At 41.8% G+C, this 22,610-nt stretch overlaps 1 protein-coding gene across 5 annotated transcripts in view; it reads left to right on the top strand.

Moving 5' to 3' along the window:
• LOC120940064 (phosphofructokinase, platelet) overlaps nucleotides 1-22,610 on the top strand; it is a 154,615-nt gene that overhangs the window by 71,014 nt on the left and 60,991 nt on the right. For all 5 annotated transcript variants that reach the window (XM_040352666.1, XM_040352664.1, XM_040352662.1 and 2 more), the window contains exons 5-8: nucleotides 4,383-4,548; nucleotides 19,035-19,079; nucleotides 19,165-19,273; nucleotides 22,094-22,189. In XM_040352666.1, coding sequence (XP_040208600.1) covers nucleotides 4,383-4,548; nucleotides 19,035-19,079; nucleotides 19,165-19,273; nucleotides 22,094-22,189 — 416 coding nt within the window. The remainder of the gene's footprint in view (nucleotides 1-4,382; nucleotides 4,549-19,034; nucleotides 19,080-19,164; nucleotides 19,274-22,093; nucleotides 22,190-22,610) is intronic.

The raw sequence follows: 22,610 nt of genomic DNA, 5'->3' as shown, positions 1-22,610 counted from the left end.
GCGCATAGAAAACATCTCAGGTGGGATCTGCTTGTCATGCCAGTAACGTTGGAAACCATCAGGACCATCAAGGTTACATTTTTTCTCATCAGAGAATAAAACTTTCTTCCACCTTTGAATGTCCCATGTTTGGTGCTCTCTTGCAAAGTCTAAACAAGCAGTTCTGTGGCGTTCAAGGAGACAAGGTTTTTGAAGACATTTTTTGTTTTTGAAGCCCTTCAGTCTCAGATGCCGTCTGATGGTTATGGGGCTGCAGTCAGCGCCAGTAAGAGCCTTAATTTGGGTCGAGGATCGTCCAGTGTCTTGATGAGAGACCCTGCTTATGCAGTTCAGCAACCCGACCAAGTTCAAAAAGGGAGAGTTTTTTTGTCTTTGCCATCACAACATTTGACTACCTGACAGAAAATTACAATGAATCCACATCTTTGCACAGATTTGGCTTTTTAAAGGCATGTGGTCCTAAACTTTTTAAACGTTTCAGTTTAATCGTTATTTTCAATTAATTGAATGCTCAAAAAATGTTTTGTCTCACTCTCATTTCTTCTTGTTGCATGTTGAAGCTCTACTTGGAACTTTGTTAAGATCCAACAATGTAAAATATGATTTTTTGCCATTTTTTAAGTGGTCTTAAACTTTTGATCAGGACTGTATGTTTTAAGACTAATGTTTTATATGGGTCTTTTTACATACTGTGTATATATATATTCTTAAAAATGCACATGGTATGCACTACAAAGGATTCTTAGAGCACTAAGACTTAGCTAATTACACAGCTCGGGAAGAATACACCTCATTCAGCTGGCAGACCAATAAGTTCACTTATGACTGGGACCTGTCCCAATCACTTCTGTGATTGATTCTCTTGTATATTTCAGGTTGAGTTATTGATTTTTGTAAACAAAGGGCTTTTTTACAACACCATGGTAGGGAGAAATGGGAAAGCACTCCTAAATAAGCTGATAGCTTGACCTGCTGACCAGATAATGAGCTAATTATTATGTAATATTTAATATCATCTGGAACAAAAAAAAAACTTTTTAAAACTTTGCTTTTCATAATTAAAGACAAAAGAACACAAAATCACTATATATATATATATATATATATATATATATATATATATATATATATATATATATATATATATATTTTAATATCCCTTATATATTATAGTACATAGACCATTGAAATATGCACACTTATTTATAGTGTTACAGAGTACAGCCAGGCTTCTGTCTGGAAAAAATTGTCACCTAATCTGTCCCAAGTCACCTGTACCCAGCAACGGTCTTTTCATGGTTTATGGATCTCAATACAAACAGTTCTGGGAACATCTAGCTATGGTAATGGAACCATGTAAATTGTCTTATCACCAAATAAATTTAATTAAACAGGAGTGACTAAACCAGAACCTGCAATTAATGGATTTAGACCAATTTAACAAATTAACAGACATCTCACCAAAGAGATAGTGTAGATCTAAACACATTAAATGCCTAATTACAGGCTAGACATAAGAGGACTTTGGCTTTATTAGGAGAGAGCACACACGGACTGGCCCAGGCAGTGTCACATATTATCCAGGTTCTAGCTGTACATTAGTGTTCAATCTTCTTTGTCTTTTGTTAATTTTTGGCCATTAACATACTGTCAGAGATTGTTACGCTTGAAGCACAATAAGGGGAATTTATCAAAACCGGAGAAGCCAGAATCTGGAACAGTTATGCACAACAACCAATTAGCTTCTTTTTTTTTTTTTTTAAATCTTAATTGAACAAGCTGAACATAGAATCTTGCCAAGCACAACTGCGCCAGTTTTTGTCTGCTCCGGTTTTGTTAAAATCCCTTTAGTGTTAATATATAACTGTCACTTAAAGGGTAACTCCACAGCACGGTGAATAGGAGGTAATAGGAGTCAAATGTGCAGCATCAGTCACCTTCTACCTTATTTACCTTTAATCAGTCTATGAATATTCATTTGTTTGCATATTCTTAGCATGCACTGAAGGAGATTTAAACAAGCCCTCACTGCCCTTTGTAACTGCAGGCACTATGGAGCAAATAGTTCACAGCTGAAGGACTGAAGTTGTTCAAGTCATTATCTCTGCAGCTCATATTACCAAAAATTGCTTTCAATAGTATACGTAACAGACCAAAAGGGGGTGAATAGGAGACATTTATTCTTGCACTTTACCATGTCACTAAACCCGCATCATAAAAAACGACTGTATCAATAAATGGTGTATTACATGTTGATGATACTCAGTCACTATGAGATTTGTTTTCTGTATTCTGCAAAAAACCTAGCTGATCTTGTTGTTCTCAATCCCCCTTCTATCCAAGTCTCCAGTGCAGCTGGGGATTGTGCAGAGCAGTGTTGGCAACTTTGCACATGCTCAGTTTTCAGTGAGTTTCTATGCTGAGCATTTCCTTCCTATCACATCTGAGCAGCCCATGTGTCACACATGTGGGGGTATGCACCCTAGTAAATGACAGCCCACTCCCTCCCTCCTCTTCCATGCCCACTAACCAGCTAAACACAATGGGGTTGGGCTATTACATGTAGATTGATGGAGGCTTCTCCTCCCTGTTATTCTAAGACACAGGCTAGAGTGGTGTGACACAACTTGTGACTGGCAGAAATCCGCCTACACCATGTTATTCCCACAAAATAATAAATCTATATTTGTATGATGATTGAAAACAGTTTATTGATATTAATTATTGATTTTTACCCTGTATTGCAAAGACTGTTTTTTTGTTTTATTATTTTGAACGTGTGACCAGCAGCAGAGGACTAGAAGCTCCTCCTGCCTATGTTTCTCTGCAGACAGACTGGGAGAGACCTGGGTCATGTGACAGCTGTATATAAATCAGGAAAATTGTATTTATTAAAATAATTACAGTGTCATCATCCACATACAGAAATAGAAGGGGCAATGTAAATTAAACAGGGCGTGTTTAATATCACTTTAACTAAGTTCAGGTCACGTCTTTATAAACAACCCAATAGTGCCAATACCTAATAATCTAGAATAACAGGTAATACATAATAATGAATGAATGAATTAATAATAAAGGATTCTATGAATGCAAGAACTGGTATTTTATAGTAAATTATTTGAATTATTTATGTACTGAAAAATGCCATGTTAACCACTTCAATACCGGCCCATTGTAAAATGACGTCCACAAAGGACCTCTACCGTTCAGAGTGGACGTCATATGACGTCCTGGGCTTTGTGGGGGGAAATCTGAATGATGCCTGCAGCTAGAGGCATCAACTAGAGGACATCCCCCCCCTCCCGCCGCCATCCGGTGCTTCCCTGGGCTCTCCCGTGCCATCGGGGGCCCGGAGAACGAATCGTCCGGCGCTGGCAGGAAGCATAGAGATGACTGGTGACCAGATGGTCACCAGTCATCTCTAGGACCGTCGGATGACCCGGGGCGCGATGTGATGACGTCACGCCCGTGTCCCCGTAAGTAAACAAAGCCGCGATTGCGGCTGCTAAGCAACTGTAATCATGAGATCGGTGAATTTTTTTTCACCGATTTCATGCTTTCAGGCCTGGAGGAGAGATGCGGGGTCTTATTGACCCCGCATTTCTCCATAAAGAGTACCTGTCACACACATTCCTATTACAAGGGATGTTTACATTCCTTGTAATAGGAATAAAAGTGATAAAAAAAAAAAGTGTAAAAAAAAAAAAAATATATATAAAAAAAAAACAAATAAATAAAAAAAAAAATTTTAACGCCCCTGTCCCCAGTAGCTTTCGCGCAGAAGCGAACACACACGCAAGTCCCGCCGACATATGTAAATGCCGTTTAAACCACATATGTGAGGTATCGCCGCGTGCGTTAGAGTGCCAGCAACAATTCTAGCACTAGATCTCCTCTGTAAATCTAAACTGGTAACCTGTAAAACATTTCAAAGCGTTGCCTATGGAGATTTTTAAGTACCGAAGCTTGGCGCCATTCCATGAGTGTGTGCAATTTTAAAGCGTGACATGTTAGGTATCTATTTACTCGGTGTAACATCATCTTTCATATTTTACAAAAAAATTGGGCTAACTTTACTGTTTTGTTATTTTTTTAATTCATGAAATTTTTTTTTCCAAAAAAAAGGCGTTTGGAAAATTATTGCGCAAATACCGTGCAAGATAAAACGTTTCAATGACCGTCGTTTTATTCCCTAGGGTGTCTGCTAAAAAAACATATATAATGTTTGGGGGTTCTGCGTAATTTTCTAGCAAAAAAATTATGATTTGTACATGTAGGAGAGAAGTGCCAGAATAGGCCCGGTATGGAGGTGTGTATAAAAGCCCTGTATGGAAGTGGTTAAAAGGAAAGGCTTAATTTTTTTTTTCTTTTTCTCTTAGGCAAAATTGAAGCCTCAGCTGCTGAACAATATTCCCATCTGAATATTGTGGGAATGGTGGGCTCCATCGATAATGATTTCTGTGGAACTGATATGACAATCGGAACTGACTCAGCCCTGCACAGGATTATTGAGGTGGTGGATGCCATCATGACCACTGCTCAGAGGTAACTGAACTGGATGCTGACAGCCATGTTCACCAAAAACAATGGTTGTGTATGTGATATACTTTTTCATACTGACTCCATGATATGGTAACACTGGATCACTCAGCTGTATGACCCTCACCAGTATGAGCCCCATCATGTTTTTTAGATATCCTCATACAAGCAGAGTAGAGCACATGGATGAACTGTTATTCCTACCAATAGAAGAGAGAGAGAAATTTCACCTCCTCTCCTTGTCCCATCTCAGTGATTTGTATCATGAGTATTGCCATGGGGGAGCAATATATGACACTGAGATGTATGGATTATATACATGTGTTGGGGGGGGGGGGCTAGAGAGCTTAAAGAGATCAAAGACAAAGACAAAGCAACACATGCACTTAAAGTAGAACTCAACCCATCGACTTAAAGAGGAAGTAAACCCTAATGGGTTTTACTTTCTCTTTATTTGCCTGCAAAGGTAAAGCATAATGGGCCGCGTCCATTCTTCACCCCTCTTCCTTCTGGGGCCGCGGACTCCGGCTCTGTGACTGCCCGGAGTAGCGTGACGTCACTACCGCGCTTGCGTATGGGAGCCACCAGTCACGGCATGACTCCTTTAGAAATGGCACATTGTGTCCTTTATACAGTGCGCATGCTCCGAATACATCAGCGCATGCGCAAAAGACATCAGAGTACGGGGACATTGTAAATATCTCCTAACCGTGTAGGTTTTGGAGATATTTCCAGCACCTACAGACTTAAAGTGGTTGTAAACCCACTATTTGGACTTTTACCTACAGGTAAGCCTACAACATGGCTTACCTGTAGGTAAGGATAATATCTCCTAAACCTGCACGGTTTAGGAGATATTACCCCCGCAATGCGGGCGGCGCATGCGCAGGGGGGACTCCACGGCTGAAGGACCGGCATCGCCGGACCCTGCCGATTTTAAATCTCCCGCGCGCACGCGCGGGAGTGACGTCATCGCCGCTCCAGCCAATCACAGCGCTGGAGCGGCGATACCCGGAAGACACGCCGGAGCAAGATGACATCCTGCTCGGCGTGGACCAGGTAAGTGGTACACACCTCGTTCCGAGGTAAGTATTTCATAATAGGCTAGTATGCGATGCATACTAGCCTATTATGCCTATTATGCCTTTTGCATTGCAGGTTTGGGGGGAAAAAAAAAAAGTTTATGCGGTTTACAACCGCTTTAATATAGGCTTACCTGTAGGTGAAAGTGGTTGTACTGAGTTTACAAGCACTTTAACTATTTCCCAAAACAGTAACATTCCAGGCATGCTGGGAATAATAACTGTGAGGCCCCGTACACATGGCCGAGGAACTCGACGTGCCAAACACATCGAGTTCCTCGGCCAGTTCAGCCCTGAACGAGGAACGAGGAAATAGAGAACATGTTCTGTATTTCCTCGCCAAGCTCCTCGTCGGCTTCCTCGGCCGAAAGTGTACACACGGCCGGGTTTCTCGGCAGAATTCAGCCAGAAACTCGGTCGGAAGCTGAATTCTGCCGAGGAAACTGGTCGTGTGTACGGGGCCTCACAGTTGCTTCTGCTCTCAACTGAACTGTCGAGCTATCAAATGGTTGGTGCCATAGCTGATCACTTGTGCAGCACCATGGCAACTGCAGATCAAATAGGTGCTAAAATGTCTTGTCTCCAAAGGATAGGAGGATTTAGTTTGCTTTACCTCCACCGCTCCTGTGAGAGGATGACTGGGCTTGGTGGTGGAATGCCATGGGCTGACATATTTACTATAACATGCATTCAACCAATCATAATGTCATATAATTAACTCTTTACATCTCTGTATCTAAGCAAACTCATTATGTCACATTATATTATGTCACCTAGACAGATATAACTCCAGGCTATCTCATGACAACATGTAAGTTCCCTATTTCTGGTTTCGATTTCAACAGAAGCTTACGTCTTAAACAACAATATACATTTACTTGATCAGCAAAATTATAAACTTAAAGGCATTGAGTCTTAGATTGCAAAACACAATAGGAACATAAGGGGTCTTTTTACATGCCCCTTTCAACTATTGAGGAAAAACACAGTTAACTGCACATAATGTAAAGCAGGCCTTTATGCAAAAAAAAATGTGCATGGCGAGGAAGAGGGACTAAAGACCACTAGAGGGAGCTCTGTACGTCATTTAGCCCAGCCTTTTTCAACCAGGGTGCCTTGAGGTTTCTTCAGGGGTGCCTTGGCAAAATGCCTAAAAACTGCCCAAAAAAGCAGGTGTGTGGATGATTACACAAAGCCAGAGATTTTCATTGTGCACCATTACAACCTTCTAACGACCAATGGCACCATCAGTATCCCCCTCTCCATCAGTGTTGGGGTCACATTTAGGCATGTGCATTTCGTTTCGTACAAATTTTTAATTATTCGGATGCAAACAAATTCCCGAATTGTAATATTAACGAATTTACCGAATCCGAACGAACGTCGAAAACCCGCGGACGAAATTCGATCGAACATCGAAAACAAATTCTATTCGTATCGAATTCGAAAACAAATTCTATTCGATTCGAATTTGAAAACAATTCGATTCGAAAACAAATTCAAATGAAAATTTAAAGCAAATTTGAATCAAAATCTAAAAAATATAAATCGATTTCTAAAAAAGAATACAATAAAATAGAATATAAGATAATAAAACAATAGAATGAAAATCAAAGAATAGTAAAGAACAGAATGGAATTTAGTAGAATGTAATCAAATACAATAGAATATGACCTGGCTTCTTCTATCTATCTTCTATCTATCTTCCATTTTCTGAAATTCGAAATTCATATAGAATGAACTCAAATTCGAATAGAAAAATATTAGAATAGAGTAGAATAAAATATATTTTTTTTATTCTATATATATATATTTTTTTTTATTATTCTACTCTTCTAATATTTTTCTATTCGAATTTGAGTTCATTCTATATGAATTTCGAATTTCAGAAAATGGAAGATAGATAGAAGATAGATAAAAGAAGCCAGGTCATATTCTATTGTATTTGATTACATTCTATTAAATTCCATTCTGTTCTTTACTATTCTTTGATTTTCATTCTATTGTTTTATTATTTTATATTCTATTTTATTGTATTCTTTTTTAGAAATCGATTTATATTTTTTAGATTTTTATTCAAATTTTCTTTCAATTTACATTCGAATTTGTTTTCGAATCAAATTGTTTTCAAATTCGATAAAAAATTATTTTGTTTTCGAATTCGATTGAAATATTATCAAATCCGGTCGAAATATTTTCAAATTCGACCGGATTTTTCTAAATTCGGTCGAAAACTAACGAATTATCGAATCCGGTCGAAATATTTTCGAATTCGTCCGAATTCGGTCGAAAACGAACGAATTTAACACATGTAACAAATCGAACTTAACGAAATTAATTAAATAACAAATTAAAACGAAACAAAACAAATTTTTCCCTTTTGCACATGCCTAATCACATCACCTGAGTGATGGAGAAAAACTGAGGGAGAAGAGAAACATTGGAATACTAGTCAGTACCAGTTTGCAAAAGTGTATTTTGACGTCACGGACACCGGTGGGGCTTGCCGTGTCCATCTGAAGGGCTCCTTTGCTGTGCCTTCATATCTGCATGCCGGCGGGACCTTACTATCTGCTACACGCAAGGGCTGTTACACTTCCCTCTATCAATCTGGGATTCTACAGCAATCCATTGGGAGTTGCGATAGTTCCCTTCACGGGACATCTACATGCCGACGGACTGATGTTAACCTCTCCTCATCTGGATTCAGCAGTGGTATCGTTGTACACATTTTTATACCAGTATCATACTAGCTACATGTTTTTACGACTGATTTTGCTGAAAGTAGTTGGATCTGTATGTGCGTTATAATTAATCATAATTAGTGGATTAATCGATTACAAAAAAACGATTAATCGAACACAAAAATTTTGATCAGTAACAGCCCTAATTAAAACACATAGGGGTTTATTTACTAAAGGCAAATCCACTTTGCACTACAAGTGCACTTGGAAGTGCAGTCATTGTAGATCTGAGGGGGACATACAAGGAAAATAAAAAACAGCATTTTTGGTTGTATATGGTTGGATGATACAATCAGCAGAGCTTCCCCTCATTTCAGATCTTCCCCTCAGATCTACAGCGACTGCACTTCCAAGTGCAAATGTAGAAAATTGGAAAGGGATGGACAGCCGCACTCCAAGGAAAACTTCAAAAAGTTGTCTTTATTGGTAAAAATGGTCATGCAGAACAAAACACAGCCACAGGAAGGGACAGCCGACGCATTTCACACTATATCAGTGCTTAGTCAGGCAAATCAACCTCATAGATACGATTATTTAAATTAAGCAGATTTTTTTTACATGCACAGTAAAACCTTGGTTTGAGAGTAACTTGGTTTAAGAGCATTTTGCAAGACAAGCAAAATGTTTTAATACATTTTGCCTTGATATACAAGTGATGTCTTGATATAAGAGTAGCGTCATGTCACAGCTGAGTATAAAAGAGAAGAGAGGAGCCTCTAAGTGTAGCAATATGGTTCCATTTAATAAAGGTACAACATTTAGCAACTTATTGCTACACTTAGAGGTGCATCTCTTCTCTTTTATACCCTGTAAAAAAAATACTTTGATATACAAGTGCTTTGGATTACAAGCATGTTTCTGGAAAAAATTATGCTTGCAAACCAAGGTTTTACTGTACTGTATATCTAAGCAATAATTTGGAAATACTATGCATTTCCTTTAACAGAGGTATTCTATATTATAATAATGAAAGTGCTTGTCTTGCTCATAGTAATTCCTTTACAGAGTAGTCAGACAGACAAAAGTTTCATTATTTCTGATGAAATTCCCTGTAGCACTCAATTTTATTTTACTGTGAAGTCAATGACTCGCTCGTTAATCTTTCCCAGTCACCTTTACTCTGAAGCTTTCTCTTGTTTGCTCAGTACTGATGAAAATGGTTTTCTTGTCTGATTCTTGGCTTCACATTCCGGAAATACTTTCACACCGTATTTCACTATAATGGCCTTTGTTAAAAGACAGTGATGTAATAATCAGTGAATTTACTATGAAGGGTTCCTCATATTTAAAAGAGATGTATGTTTTTTTTTTTTTTATCATACTTACTAACATAGATGCAGCATTGGTCCGATGCTGCATTTGTCCCCTCCCCCGGCGCCTCTAACACTGAGAACTGAGCGATCGAACACCGCAGATCCCTTGGTTCTCACAGCTCCCCGAGCAGGTTAGGGAGTGAGTGAGAGACTTATATAGCGCAACACATGCGAACTGAATAGCCTCTGGGGTCCAGCCAGGTTGCACCTAAGAATATCATCCCTAGTGCTATGATACCAAGAATTAAAGTCATAAGGATTGGAGATGAGGATAGTTGGAAAATTTGATCCAAGTACTCTGTGTTGCAGTTAAATTTTGATAGCAACCATATAAGTTGTTTGTTAATGCCTCCATCCTTGTGATATAATTAAGTTCACCATCCTGCTCCCAAACATGCAATATAATTGTCAATCTCCAGTATTTGGGAACCAGCTCCCTGCTTGCAGAAAGGAGGAATCTTAGGAGGCCTTCCATCAGGGCTGCACTGGGACAAAAATTTGGCCCTGGACTTCATCAAGACCGGCCCACTTTGACAGGTCTCTCCCATGGCGGCCAGACAACTCCCGCCCCCCCCCCCCCGGCCACCCAAGCCCCCTCTCCCCCTTCACTAGCCACTAGCCGTTCTACCTTATTAGAGTAGAACGGCTGGTACTGGTACTCTTAAAGGCAGTACCAGTGGGGAAGCTAGACATTATTTCACCCGGGGCAAAGAATCAAGTCGGTGGCCCCCCCCCCCATGGGACAAGATTAGGCAGAAGTGAGAAACTCCCAAGCGATAGCTGTCCCCTCCCCCGTGCTCCTTCTGGTCGTCGTCCCCCCTGCTCCTCTGTCGTCCTCCCTGCTTCTCTGGTCCTCCCCCTGCTTCTCTGTTCCCCCCCCCAGGTGAGCGCTGCGCGGAGGGAGAGACAAAGGAGCGGAGGGGGGCAGCGGTCCGCTGTCACTAAAGCCGGCCCACTGAGGCATCGGCCCACCGGGAAACTCCCGGTAGACCCAATGGCCAGTCCATCCCTGCCTTCCATGCTGCCTTGAAGAGTTCCTGGTATAGAGAACTGGGCCACCTCTGCAATCTGTGGTCCTTCCGTGCCAGCGATTAAATTGCATATGGAAAGACAGATAAGGGACGAAGGGGTTGAAAAAACTCAAATACCAAAAATATGGCAACAATGGGATGAATTCCGGGCCTCAACAAATTTAACAAAATTCCTATAGGGGGGAAAATAGGAAGGGGAGGATGGTGGAGTGGGGGACATTTTTTATTTTTCTTCCTTTTTTTTTTAGTGTGTATGTCTTTAAATGATAGTAGAATGAATAAGAATTAAAAGAGTTTATAAAAGCATCCTATTTATTGATAATGGGGAAAAACTAAAGAAGAAACCATGGACAATAGTCCCAAAATTTTAAAATATAGTCCCAGGTCAATTGTATAGGAGAATATATATAGATATTGAGAAATTGTGGATTTTTTTGTATTATGTAATATTGTTTATAAAACTAATAAAAAAGATATTGAAAATGAATTACATATGCGGAAATTGCCCTCCAGTAGGGGAAATTCTGTTTTTTTATAACGGTCTGAAGTTCAACTTCAACCGGGGGGAACCACAGGCCTCTGTCTGGTTGGCATAATTTAATAACACAGTACTGTGTAGCATGATTTAAGCAGATAGACATTCAGGCATGTCACAGGTTGATTTCCATGATTGCTTTATGCGGTGAGAAATAGAATGTAAGTATTATGGACCTGTCAGAACCCATCTATAGGGCCTGAATATAATATACTTATACATGAAGTGATAGTGCTTTTACATATATGAACGGTTCTCCGCTGTTGGTGACACTAATGATTCATGAGCTGCACTTTGAATACTTGATGCCAGCTGGCAAGAATGTGGCACATGCTTGACAAAGTGATGAACATTAGCACAGCTTTACTGCTTTCCACTTGGCACGATCTATCATATTTGGCATTCTAATTAGAATGCTTGGACTGTCCAGTAGTGGAGAGCTTGGGAAATATCCTGTATGTGAACCAGGGAAATGTATAGCAGCCGTCGATGTTGGGAAACTCCAGCCCAATCTGTAAATTCTGAATCACTTATATATCTGTTCGTTCTTTTTTAGGCTCCATTCACACCTGAACGCGGCGTATTGTACCGCGATTTGTCGCGACAAATTGCAGCGTTTTGTCCCGCGATTTGCCGCGACAAAACGCAGCGGTTTTTACCATGGTTTTCGCTGGAGGAGTGATTTACACATTGTCGGCTTTGGCCAAACGCTGAAGCCGCCTGAAAAAAAGGGTCAGGGACTTGTTTTGAGCTTCAGGAGCAGAGCTTTTTTTCTCAGAAAATAGGTGCAGGAACTCAACCACGACCCTGTTCAGATTTCACAAACAGTAGGAGGGTCTTAAAGGGGCATTAAATATGAGGATTGCATTACATACAGGGTGCAGAGTTCAGGTGGGTTACACACAGTGCAGAGCTGTCATTTGTAAGCACAGAAACCAGACTTCTGTGTTTACAAGTGATTGTGGTGAGCAGGCACCAAAGGGTCTGAGCCAGAGGTGGTGGAACTGAGTTCCCCCAAGTTCCCCCTGAAAAAAAGCCCTGTTCAGGAGTACAGCGTTTCGGCGTTTGGCGTGGATATGTGAACCATCTCCATAGCCGACAATGTTAAATCACCCCTCCAGCGTATTTCAGGCTGCAATAGCTTCGGGCGTCGGGCGTCAAAACGCCTAGGTGTAAATGGAGCCTTAGTGTCAGAAAACCAAGTGCAGTTGTTCTTGAAGCTTAAAAAAAGTGATGAAAAAGTGAATTTAATGTCTCTAACATCTATTAAGCATAGACCAAGTACCAAACCTTTCTGACTTAACCTAATTCCTAAACTGAACCCTTAACTTTAAACCCCTTCCCAACCCTTAATGCTTAACCCTACCCCCAAAACACCCCTAACACATTAAAGGGGTTGTAAAGGTTTATTTTTTAAAAAAACAAACATGTTCTACTTACCTCCACTGTGCAACTCGTTTTGCACAGAGTGGCCCCAATCCTCTTGTTCTGGGGTCCCTCAGCAGCTGCCTCCTCTCCGCAAGAGCTAACCCCCCTCTGGGAAGCGCTCTCCCAAGGGGATTAGCTTGCGGGCAGGCTCCTGTGATACACTGTGATGACTGTATCACTTGGCCCCGCCCTGGCACGCCGCTTCATTGATTTGATTGACAGCAGCGGGAGCCAATGGCTGCGCTGCTATCAATCATCCAATGAGGACTTTCAAGGGCTCAGGTAAGTAAACAGGGGGGCTGGGGGGCCTGTAAGCATCGGATGTTTTTTCACCTTAATGCATAGGATGCATTAAGGTGAAAAAATGCAAAGCTTTACAACCTCTTTAACTTCCTTCTAAAAATGTACCCAAACCTCCATGAGCTTTAAAGCCCAAGTTTATGTAACATAAAAATAAAAATAATCAGCACAAGGGATGTTACTTACATTTAATCCTTGTGCTGTTCCTGGCTATTCTAGTGGAAATCTGAAGTCCCCTGCTTCTCTCCTGTACCCCACAGCTGTAATCTTCTGGTGCTATGGGGGTTAAAGTAACATTGAGAGCCGTGCAAAAACAATAAGGATATGGACAGCCGCACTCCAGTAACTTGAAAAAAGACGTGCCCTTTATTGGGTACAGGAAAAAATGCACTACAGGTATCAGCACACAGTGGGATAAACAGCTGACGCGTTTTGCATTGAGTGTCAATGCTTAATCATAGCTATAGCTATGATTAAGCATTGACACTCAATGCGAAACGCGTCAGCTGTTTATCCCACTGTGTGCTGATACCTGTAGTGCATTTTTTCCTGTACCCAATAAAGGGCACGTCTTTTTTCAAGTTACTGGAGTGCGGCTGTCCATATCCTTATTGTTTTTGCACATCCTGTGCATTGCCAGCACCCATCTGCTTCTTAGTGGACATCAACTACCCTAGTGAGCTCACCTGGAGCAGCAGCTCTCTTACCTGTTTAACATTGAGAGCCGGTTCACACAGGGGCGACTCGTCAGGCGACTCAGCCGCCTGACAAGTCGCGGTCCGCTCTATTTATTGTAACCATTCTAATAGGAGCGACACAAGTCGCTCCGACTTAGAAAAAGGTTCCTGTACAACTTTGGGGGCGACTCAATACAGTTTTTGCAAGTTGCCTCTCAAGTCGTCTTGAGATCGCCTTGCCGAGTCGCCCCCAAAGTCGTGCCACCTGTGTGTGAACTGGCTCTAAAGGTTTATTTAAATTTTTGTTGTATTTAAAATAAAAAACATGAGATACCTTCTCTGTGCAGTGCTTTTGCACAGAGCACCCCTGGCTCTTCCCCCCTCCCCTGCCATGTGTGCACCATAGCAAGCCACTTGCTATAGGGACACTTATGCATTCTCCCTCCAGAGCGCCACTCTGTGTGTCCAGAAGATGCACAGAGCGAGGCGAGGCCCCAATGGCTCCTGCTGATGTATATGAGCCAATGAGAAGCAAGAGAGCCGAGAAAGCCTCAGTTCTCATGCACTTTGCTGGATCGAGATGGGGCTCAGGTAAGTATTAAGGGGTGCTGCGGGGGAAGTTTTTCTTTTACTGTACTGCATAGAATGTATGAGGGTAAAAAACCTTCTGCCTTTAAAAGCACTTTAATATCAGCGCTGGATCGGTGACAGGAACTCATCACTAGTGCTGACTATGCCCCGCCCTTTTGGCCCCTCTTCTCCATTCATAGAAACTGTAACATAGCTTCCATGAATGAAAATCAATCTGTGAATGGAGGAGGCGGACCTTTCATTCATAACCCTTTACCTTCATACTAGGTCAATCTAACCAAATTCCTAGTGCTCACTTAACCCCTTGAACACCACACATTCTATATCTGATGCCTAAAACATAAGTATCAACAGATACTGGTCCAACACAAAACAACAGATACTAATGCCAAAAGTCCTGATTTACCTATAGATAACGTCTGTTTTACCTGCCAAGCTGTGTAAAGTAATTCTGTAATCAGTGCCTATCCTGACCTCCTTGGGGCCCTAAGCAAAATGACAAATGACATGTCACATTAAAGTTGAGAAGCACGCGGGGGGGGGTGGGGTTTGCCGACAGTGACATGTCACATTAAAGATTAAAGTTGAGAAGCGGGGGGAGGGGGTGTTCTGCTGTCGGAAATGACATCTTACATTAAAGTGAGAAGCGGGGGGTGCTGACTTCTTACCTCTTCTCCCATGCAGCCAGCGAGTTGAGAAGCGGGGTGAGGGGCCGAAAATGACTTCTCACAAGGCGGGGCCTCTAGTAATTTGGGGGGCCCTCCGCAGCTTTGCAGGGCCCTAGGCAGCTTGCATAGTGAGCCTATAGGGCGGATCGGCCCTGACTGTAATCTATCCACACTTTCTGCGTCATATTGCTGCATGGAATAATGGAGGGGAGACTCTGCAGATTGTACATTTCCTTTAGGCTCTGTGCCACTGCCCTACTCCTATCCTCTCTGTAAACAGAATACTCCATGCTTGGGATGCCCACCCTGACCCACTCCTACAAGTACCTCCCCTTTTCATGTCCTGTATAAAGCAATCACTTACTGCAAGACAGATTTCAATTTTCAGCTGCCAATGTGACATTTTGGTGTATAGACAGATTTCAAATGACTCAACTGGTTTCATTGTAAAATGGCTTATGATAGAGATCTAAAGGGTGATTTTTTGTAAGAATTATGCTTGTGTCTGTTGCTTTTGTTGCTCTAGTTGGCTTGGTTGTCAGCATTTAGGAAGGAGGGTTAAAGAGAAATCATTAGGCAGTGGAATGGAAATGTCCCGGGGCTGTCAGTGTACAGAGCACAGTAATAGTCATTAGATAAAGAGGGCAAGTGAGGAATCAGGTCCAGGACGAGCACAGCAATCATTTACACGAAGAGAGAGATAAGCGCACTGCCAGATGAAGGCGTGTCTGATACAACAATGGCGCAGAAGAGGAGGTAGCAGTGACTGTTATCAGGCCATGGCGTGCTGTACTCTCCTATCCCCCTCCTCACTGCACCCATGGAAGCATCACAAGGGGGTCTTCTACTTGAATGCTGTTGTATATTTGTTAAAGGGAAAGGCTAGCGTGCTGTCATTGTACTTATATTTAAAGTGGCTGTAACCCCTTACATATACCCACCAAAGTGACTGGCCTCAGTTGATACACAGAGATGAAACAAATCCTCTTACGCAGGCTGTACTTGTTTATCTGCGATCTTTTCTTCTCTACATCCATTTGAAGTTCAGAATTTATAAAGCTTGTCTGAGCTGTCAAAAAAAAAGGCAGTGGAGAGCTGAAGTAACACTCTGCAAAGCTCAGTGAGGAGAGCTCTGAGAGCTGATTGGATGGAAGGGACACACCCCCTTTTCACACAGCTCACAGGAACAGAGCCAAAGCTGTCAATGAGCTGGAGGTCCCTACCCTGTCACCATTTTTCTCTTGGTGTCAGGAAAACTTGTCAGAAGGGATTTATGCTGATAGCAGAGGAACAAATCCCAACACAGATGTGATTACTTATATGTTGGTGCAAAAAAGTGTTGGCAAAATTTGTGCTGGTGCTTTTTCTTCTTGCGCTGATGAGTTTTGACAGCCTGTTTAAAGCGGCGTTCCACTCGTTTTTTTTGTTTATTAAAAGTCAGCAGCTACAAAAATTGTAGCTGCAGACTTTTAATAAACACACACTCACCTTTCCCGCGGTCCAGCGCTGTGGCTGCCCCAAAGTCTCCCTTCTCTCCCCTGCCTCTCCGCCGCGCTGGCCTCACAGCCAGGTGCGCACTGTGCATGCGCAAGTCACGCTCCGCCTCCTGAATGGCCGAGCAATGTTCTGAGACCTGTGACGTGCCCCAGAAGATTGCAGGGAGGAAGGGGGAGAGGAGGAGTTGCCTAGGCAGCGCGAGTGGGAGCTGGGTAACTGTCAAAGCTAGGCCCCCCCCCCCCCCAAGAAAAAAAAATGACATGCCAAATGTGGCATGTCAGTGGGTCAGAAGTCCTTTTTGGGTGGAACTCCGCTTTAAAGAAAATCATCATTGCATGCAAAAAACATGGACTGCTGTATTGTGAATGCTACTTTAATCTGCACCTGTGTCCATACTATGAATATTAAAGTTTGTTTATGATCTTGACAAGCAGTCAAAAAAATAATAATAATTAAAAAACAAGCCCTCACTGATCTTTGTAGCAGAGATATTTTAAAGTAATTCCTCCTCAAAGATCACAAAGTTGGAGTTCAGTAGGTTCAGGGGAGAGTAGCTGTGATTTTTATGAACACCTAAAATGAAAGTGTTACTAAACCCAGGACCCTGCATTCGGTATATCTGGTCTCCCACAGTACACAGAACATGGAAATGCAATTATTTGATTATTATGGAATTGTAATGGAAATTACAATTATTTGAGTAAATAGAAACTGCTAAATACATGTTCTCATCAGCATTTTATAGCAGTCTTGTGACTTCTATCAGTGTCCGGTCGAGCACTGGTAAAGCTTGTAAGAGGAGTTTTCATTTTCCTCTAACTGTCCTATGAGGCTGTATGACACCTGACTTTCTGTCTGAACAGTGCTGATTGGCCCTGTGCTGATCACATACACCCTCCTTTGTCTCGTGACTTATACCAGTGTCCAGCCGAGCACTGCTTAAAGCTTGTAGGAGGAGTTTTCATTCTCCCTTGACTAACCTATGAGGCTGCAGGACCTCTGACCATCTGTCTAGACAGTGCTGATTGGTCCTGTGTGTAAACGGCGCTTTCGTTGCCGTATTGCGTTCCACGCAGGAACGCATACGGCGACCGCGCACTGACGTCATCGCCCGGCGCCGCGTGCATTCCAGCGTGGAACGCTGAAGTGCCCAACGAAATCAATGCTCCATTTGCCACACATGCCTCATTGCTATAAACAGCACAGCGTGATTACTACGCGCTGTTCTATTATTGTCGGCCGTAGCCGGACCACGCTACAACCAAACTACTGGCATTAGATCCCCTCAGCTGGAAACCATCCCATGCTGGATTCATGCCACGATTAAGCCACAGCTTAATCCTACTAAATAACCTCTACCTGGATCCATGCTGCCATTGCTCTGGGGACACCCTAAGATATTCACCACAACAAGACCATCCATTACAGAATCCCATTGATGCTACATTACTCTGCTATTGCTGATAAACTCTCATGCTCTGCAAACGGATAAGTACCATTACCACGTTACATGTATTGCTCTAGAATTACCCTGTTCACATATTGCATTTACTAAGTACTGTATTTGAACCTGGCTCAAGTTTATACTAACGCTGTGCTCGGGATTAGTTTTTATGGTTGTGGCATATCTTAAAGGGACATACACTCTTAAACCATTTAATCTTCAGTTGCCTCTCTCAAGTATATGCTATCTGCATACAGTATTCTCATATGCTACGTGCTTGACATTTGTTGTTAATAGTATATGACCTCCAGGTCTGAAGTACTGAACATGTTTGCTATACCTTTTTAAGGCTAAGGCCTTGTACACACAACAGTTTTCTTCGACAAAATCCATCAACAAAATTGGTGGCAGAGCTTTTTTGCAAAGGAAAACGGTTGTGTGTATGTTTTTTGTCGAGAAAACTGTCGTGGATCTCGACGAGAAAAAAAGAGAACATGTTCTCGTCGGGAGTCTCAATTTCCTCGTCGTGTTTCTCGTCGGGCTGGTTTACAACGAGAAACACGTTTGTATGTATGCTTTAGAAATCCGCGCATGCTCAGAATAAAGTATTAACGTCAAATAAAATAAAATAAATAGATTAATAAAGGGGTTTTCAATGTTTATGCAGTCTTTAAAAGGCATGGAAACCTTCCCACAAGTAGATTTAGCCCTTACCCCCAAATTGCTATACTTTCTGAGATCTCAGGCAAAAACTGAAGCATTCTTGATTTGATGTCCTCACCTACACAGTTCCACCCCATAGAATTCTGTAGCACTGGATCTTAAACAGCATTGTTTAATTAAATCCCTTTGGCAGCTTCTCGATCTGTGATGTTTGTTCCTACACAGTTTGGCCCCATAGCCTTCTAAAGGGCTGTTAGATGGATTGGATCCTATCTGTATACCAGTAGGATGTAAACAATGCTGCAGGCCTTGGGGTGAGATGTAGGTGAAATATAGCAATTAGGAGGAAGGGGCTCTGGACCTCCAGAAGGGGGTTGGGGGCAGAAGGATAAGGAAACATTCCTGCTATTGTTGAGTTCAAGTACTTGTTAGGAATTCAAAATGTTGGTGTTGTTTATATCTGCCATTGTTTTCCAAGTACAATTGTATTAAATATAAAATATAAATTTATAATTTCAGCCACCAAAGGACCTTTGTTTTGGAAGTCATGGGGCGACACTGTGGGTAAGTTTCTCAGCATTTCGTTTTAGCACATGGGCAAAAACACACACATCTGTTATTAATGGATGACCTTATTCTTGGTCTGCAGGTACCTGGCCTTGGTCAGTGCCTTGGCTTGTGGAGCTGACTGGGTCTTCCTCCCTGAAAGTCCTCCAGAGGAAGGATGGGAAGAATTAATGTGCGTTAAACTTTCTGAGGTAAGCTTCTGATCTAGACATTCTTCTTACATTGTTTTACATCTAAAGGAGACTGTAAACCCTGGCAACCATAATGGTTTCATCATTCACTGCAATGGGTTTCGAAGAATCAAAAATTGAATTGGTTGATATGGAAAACTGCACTTTGCACATCATATTTTATTTATGCGCTGCGTTATCAAATAAGCCTGTATACTCTCTGTCTAGAATTCCTTTATCTTTATAGAGGCTTGTTGTTAGACGATTGGTCCTGGGGTTTCATTTAAAGTTTAACTAGTCAAAACTTTTTTTACCCTCTCTATTTGTCCTATTTACCATTATCATTGCAAGTAAAAGAAAATCCCACATTTTGCATTGTCCCCAGAAAAGTAATTAGGGGGGAAAACTTTCAATGGTGACCTGGGGGGGGGGGGGGGGGGGCAAGGAATTCCCTTAATTTGCAGGGATTTCCTCTCACTTACGAAGGAAAATCTACTTTAACCACTTCAGCTCCGGAAGATATACCACTCTTCATGACCAGGCCTTTTTTTGTGATACAGCACTGCGTTACTTTAACTGACAGAGCGATGCTGTACCCAAATAAAATGTATGTCCCCTTTTTCCCCACAAATAGAGATTTCTTTTGGTGGTATTTGATCAACTCTGCAGTTTTAATTTTTTTTGCGTTATAAACAAAAAAAGACTGACAATTTTGAAAAAAAAAAACAATGGCCCACATTCACAAAGGACTTACGACGGCGTATCTCCACGTACGCCGTCGTAAGTACGAATGTGCACCGTCGTATCTTTGCGACTGATTCATAGAATCAGATACGCCTCACTGTTGCCAAGATACGAGTGGCGTAAGTCTCCTACGCCGTCGTATCTTGGGGTGCATATTTACGCTGGCCGCTAGGGGCGCTTCCGTATATTTCTGCATCGAATATGCAAATGAGCTAGATACGCCGATTCACGAACGAACTTGCGCCCGGCGTATTAAAATACGCTGTTTACGTAAGGCGTACGACCGGCGTAACTTTACCCCTCATAAAGCAGGGGTAAGTCATGTTAAGGTATGGATGTTGGAAACGTCGGAACAGCGTCGTATTTTACGTCGTTTGCGTGAGTCATACGTGAATGGGGATGGGCGTAGGTTACGTTCACGTCGACTAAGCATTGAGCCGGCGTAATTTACGAAGAAAATTCAATGTGATACTGAGCATGCGCCGCTCGTTAGGCGCGTCATTTACGTGGGGTCACGATTCATTTCCATACAACACGTCCCCTACCAGCCTACTTTGAATTACGCGGCCTTACGCCGGCCCATTTATGCTACGCCGCCGCAACTTACAGAGCAAGTGCTTTTGTGAATACTGCACTTGCCTGTCTGGCGGCGTAGCGTAAATAGGATACGCTACGCCCAACTAAAGATACGCCATTGTATCTAATTCTGGCCCAATATTTTTTTACTTTCTGCTATACAACACATCCATTAAAAAAAAAAAAATCGAATTTCTTCATAAATTTAGGCCAATATGTATTCTGCTACATGTTTTTTTTTTTTATAAATCCCAATAAGCGTATATTGATTGGTTTGCACAAAAGGTATAGCTTCTATAAACTATGGGATATTTTTATCAAGTTTTTTTTTTAAAACTAGTAATGGCGTCGATCAGTGACTTATAGTGGGACTGCAACAATAGGGCAGACAAATCGGACACTATGTGACACCTTTGGGGACCGTTGACGCCAATACAATGATCAGTGCTAAAAAAATACGCACTGTCACTGTACTAATGACACTGGCAGTAAAGGGGTTAACATCAGGGGTGATCAAAGGGTTAAATGTGTACCTAGGGAGTGCTTTCTAACTGTGTGGGAGGTGCTTTAACTGTGGGAAGACAGAAATCTTGCTAAGCAGAAACACAGCATCTCTGTCTTCCCTGCTAACAGAATGACTGTCTGCCTCTGTCGTGAACAATCGGCGGGTCCCGGCAGTCATTGGGTCTGTCGGACCCACTGATTGGCTCCTGCTATGTCCAATCCGGCAAAATCACGAACCTGTATGTGATTTTGAGGAGAGGGGCCGCTGCCCTGCCTTAAATGTACGTGTGGCAGTTGGCAAGAGGTTAAAATTTAACGAAAGGCAAAACTTTTTGTTTTGGATAGAGTGGAGAGGGATTAGAACACCTACTAGGTTTTTACAGCTGTCAGTGCCCCCGTTAGGGAGCTTCACCCTCTACAGCGCCCAGAGGCGATTCAGTTCGCATGTGTTGCGCATTTACTATTATCATTGAAAGTGAAAGTAAAAGAAAATCCCACATTTTGTGTTATCCCCAGAAAAGTGATAGAGAGGAAATCTTCCAATGGGGACACTAGTTCTATTGACCTGAGGGGCCCCAAAGGAATTCCCCTAATTTGAAGGGATTTCCTTTCACTTGCTGTTTTGGCTATGGGACAAGGAAGTGAAGGTGAATCTCCCCAATGGGACACAGATGGCAAAAAAATAATCTGGCAGGTGTTCTACTTTAACTTTACTTATGCTGACCATACACTAGCCAAAAAATCGTGCAAACATCTGTCATTTGAACCATTCCTTTATTATTCTGCCAAATGAACGATAAAGTGAAAGGTTAATGTGTTTCTCGTCTGTTAAATATTGAATTGTTTGCACTAGGCATATATGGCATCGGTCAAAATTCAGTCATTACATGATGGCATTATCGTTGGTTGTTCTCACGGCTCGAGTGTTCGATATTCGAAAACGAGTTTGAATGATATTTTGTATAGTGTATGGCCATTAATAGACCTGAACTAAGTAATGTCTGTTTTCTTCCTCAGAACCGAGCAAGAAAGAAAAGACTGAATATCATTATCGTCTCAGAAGGAGCCATCGATTGTCACAACAACTCCATCACTTCGGAAAAGATCAAAGATGTATGTATTTGATTTCTCCATTGCACTCTTGCTGTAAGAGCAGCTTGGCTTAGACATAAAGTATTATATCAGTTTTGGCACTGGTCAAGCGCTAAAGGGCTTATTTACTAAAGGTTAATTTTTAGGCCGTGTCAGCAAATCTATGTTTATTACGAGAGCATAAAAAACCTTTGAACCATATTACAGTTATAACAGGTTTGTTTTGTCAGCAGTGACTCAAAAGTTTTAACAATATATTCTTAGCAATGCTGGGCAATAGGGCATTGTGAAGAAAAAATGGACGTGCTGGACTATGTGATTGGTACAAGAGCACTAATGGCTCCCATGGTCAGGTTTGTAGTTATCATTCAACCAGTCAAGCCAGTGTAAAAAAAAAAGGTTATGATTCCACAGAGGAACTGATTGGCGTAACCTTTGCTAA

This window comes from Rana temporaria, chromosome 5 (assembly GCF_905171775.1).
Source record: "Rana temporaria chromosome 5, aRanTem1.1, whole genome shotgun sequence".
Classification (NCBI taxonomy): Eukaryota; Metazoa; Chordata; class Amphibia; order Anura; family Ranidae; genus Rana; species Rana temporaria.
This window is presented reverse-complemented; position numbering and strand designations above follow the sequence as displayed.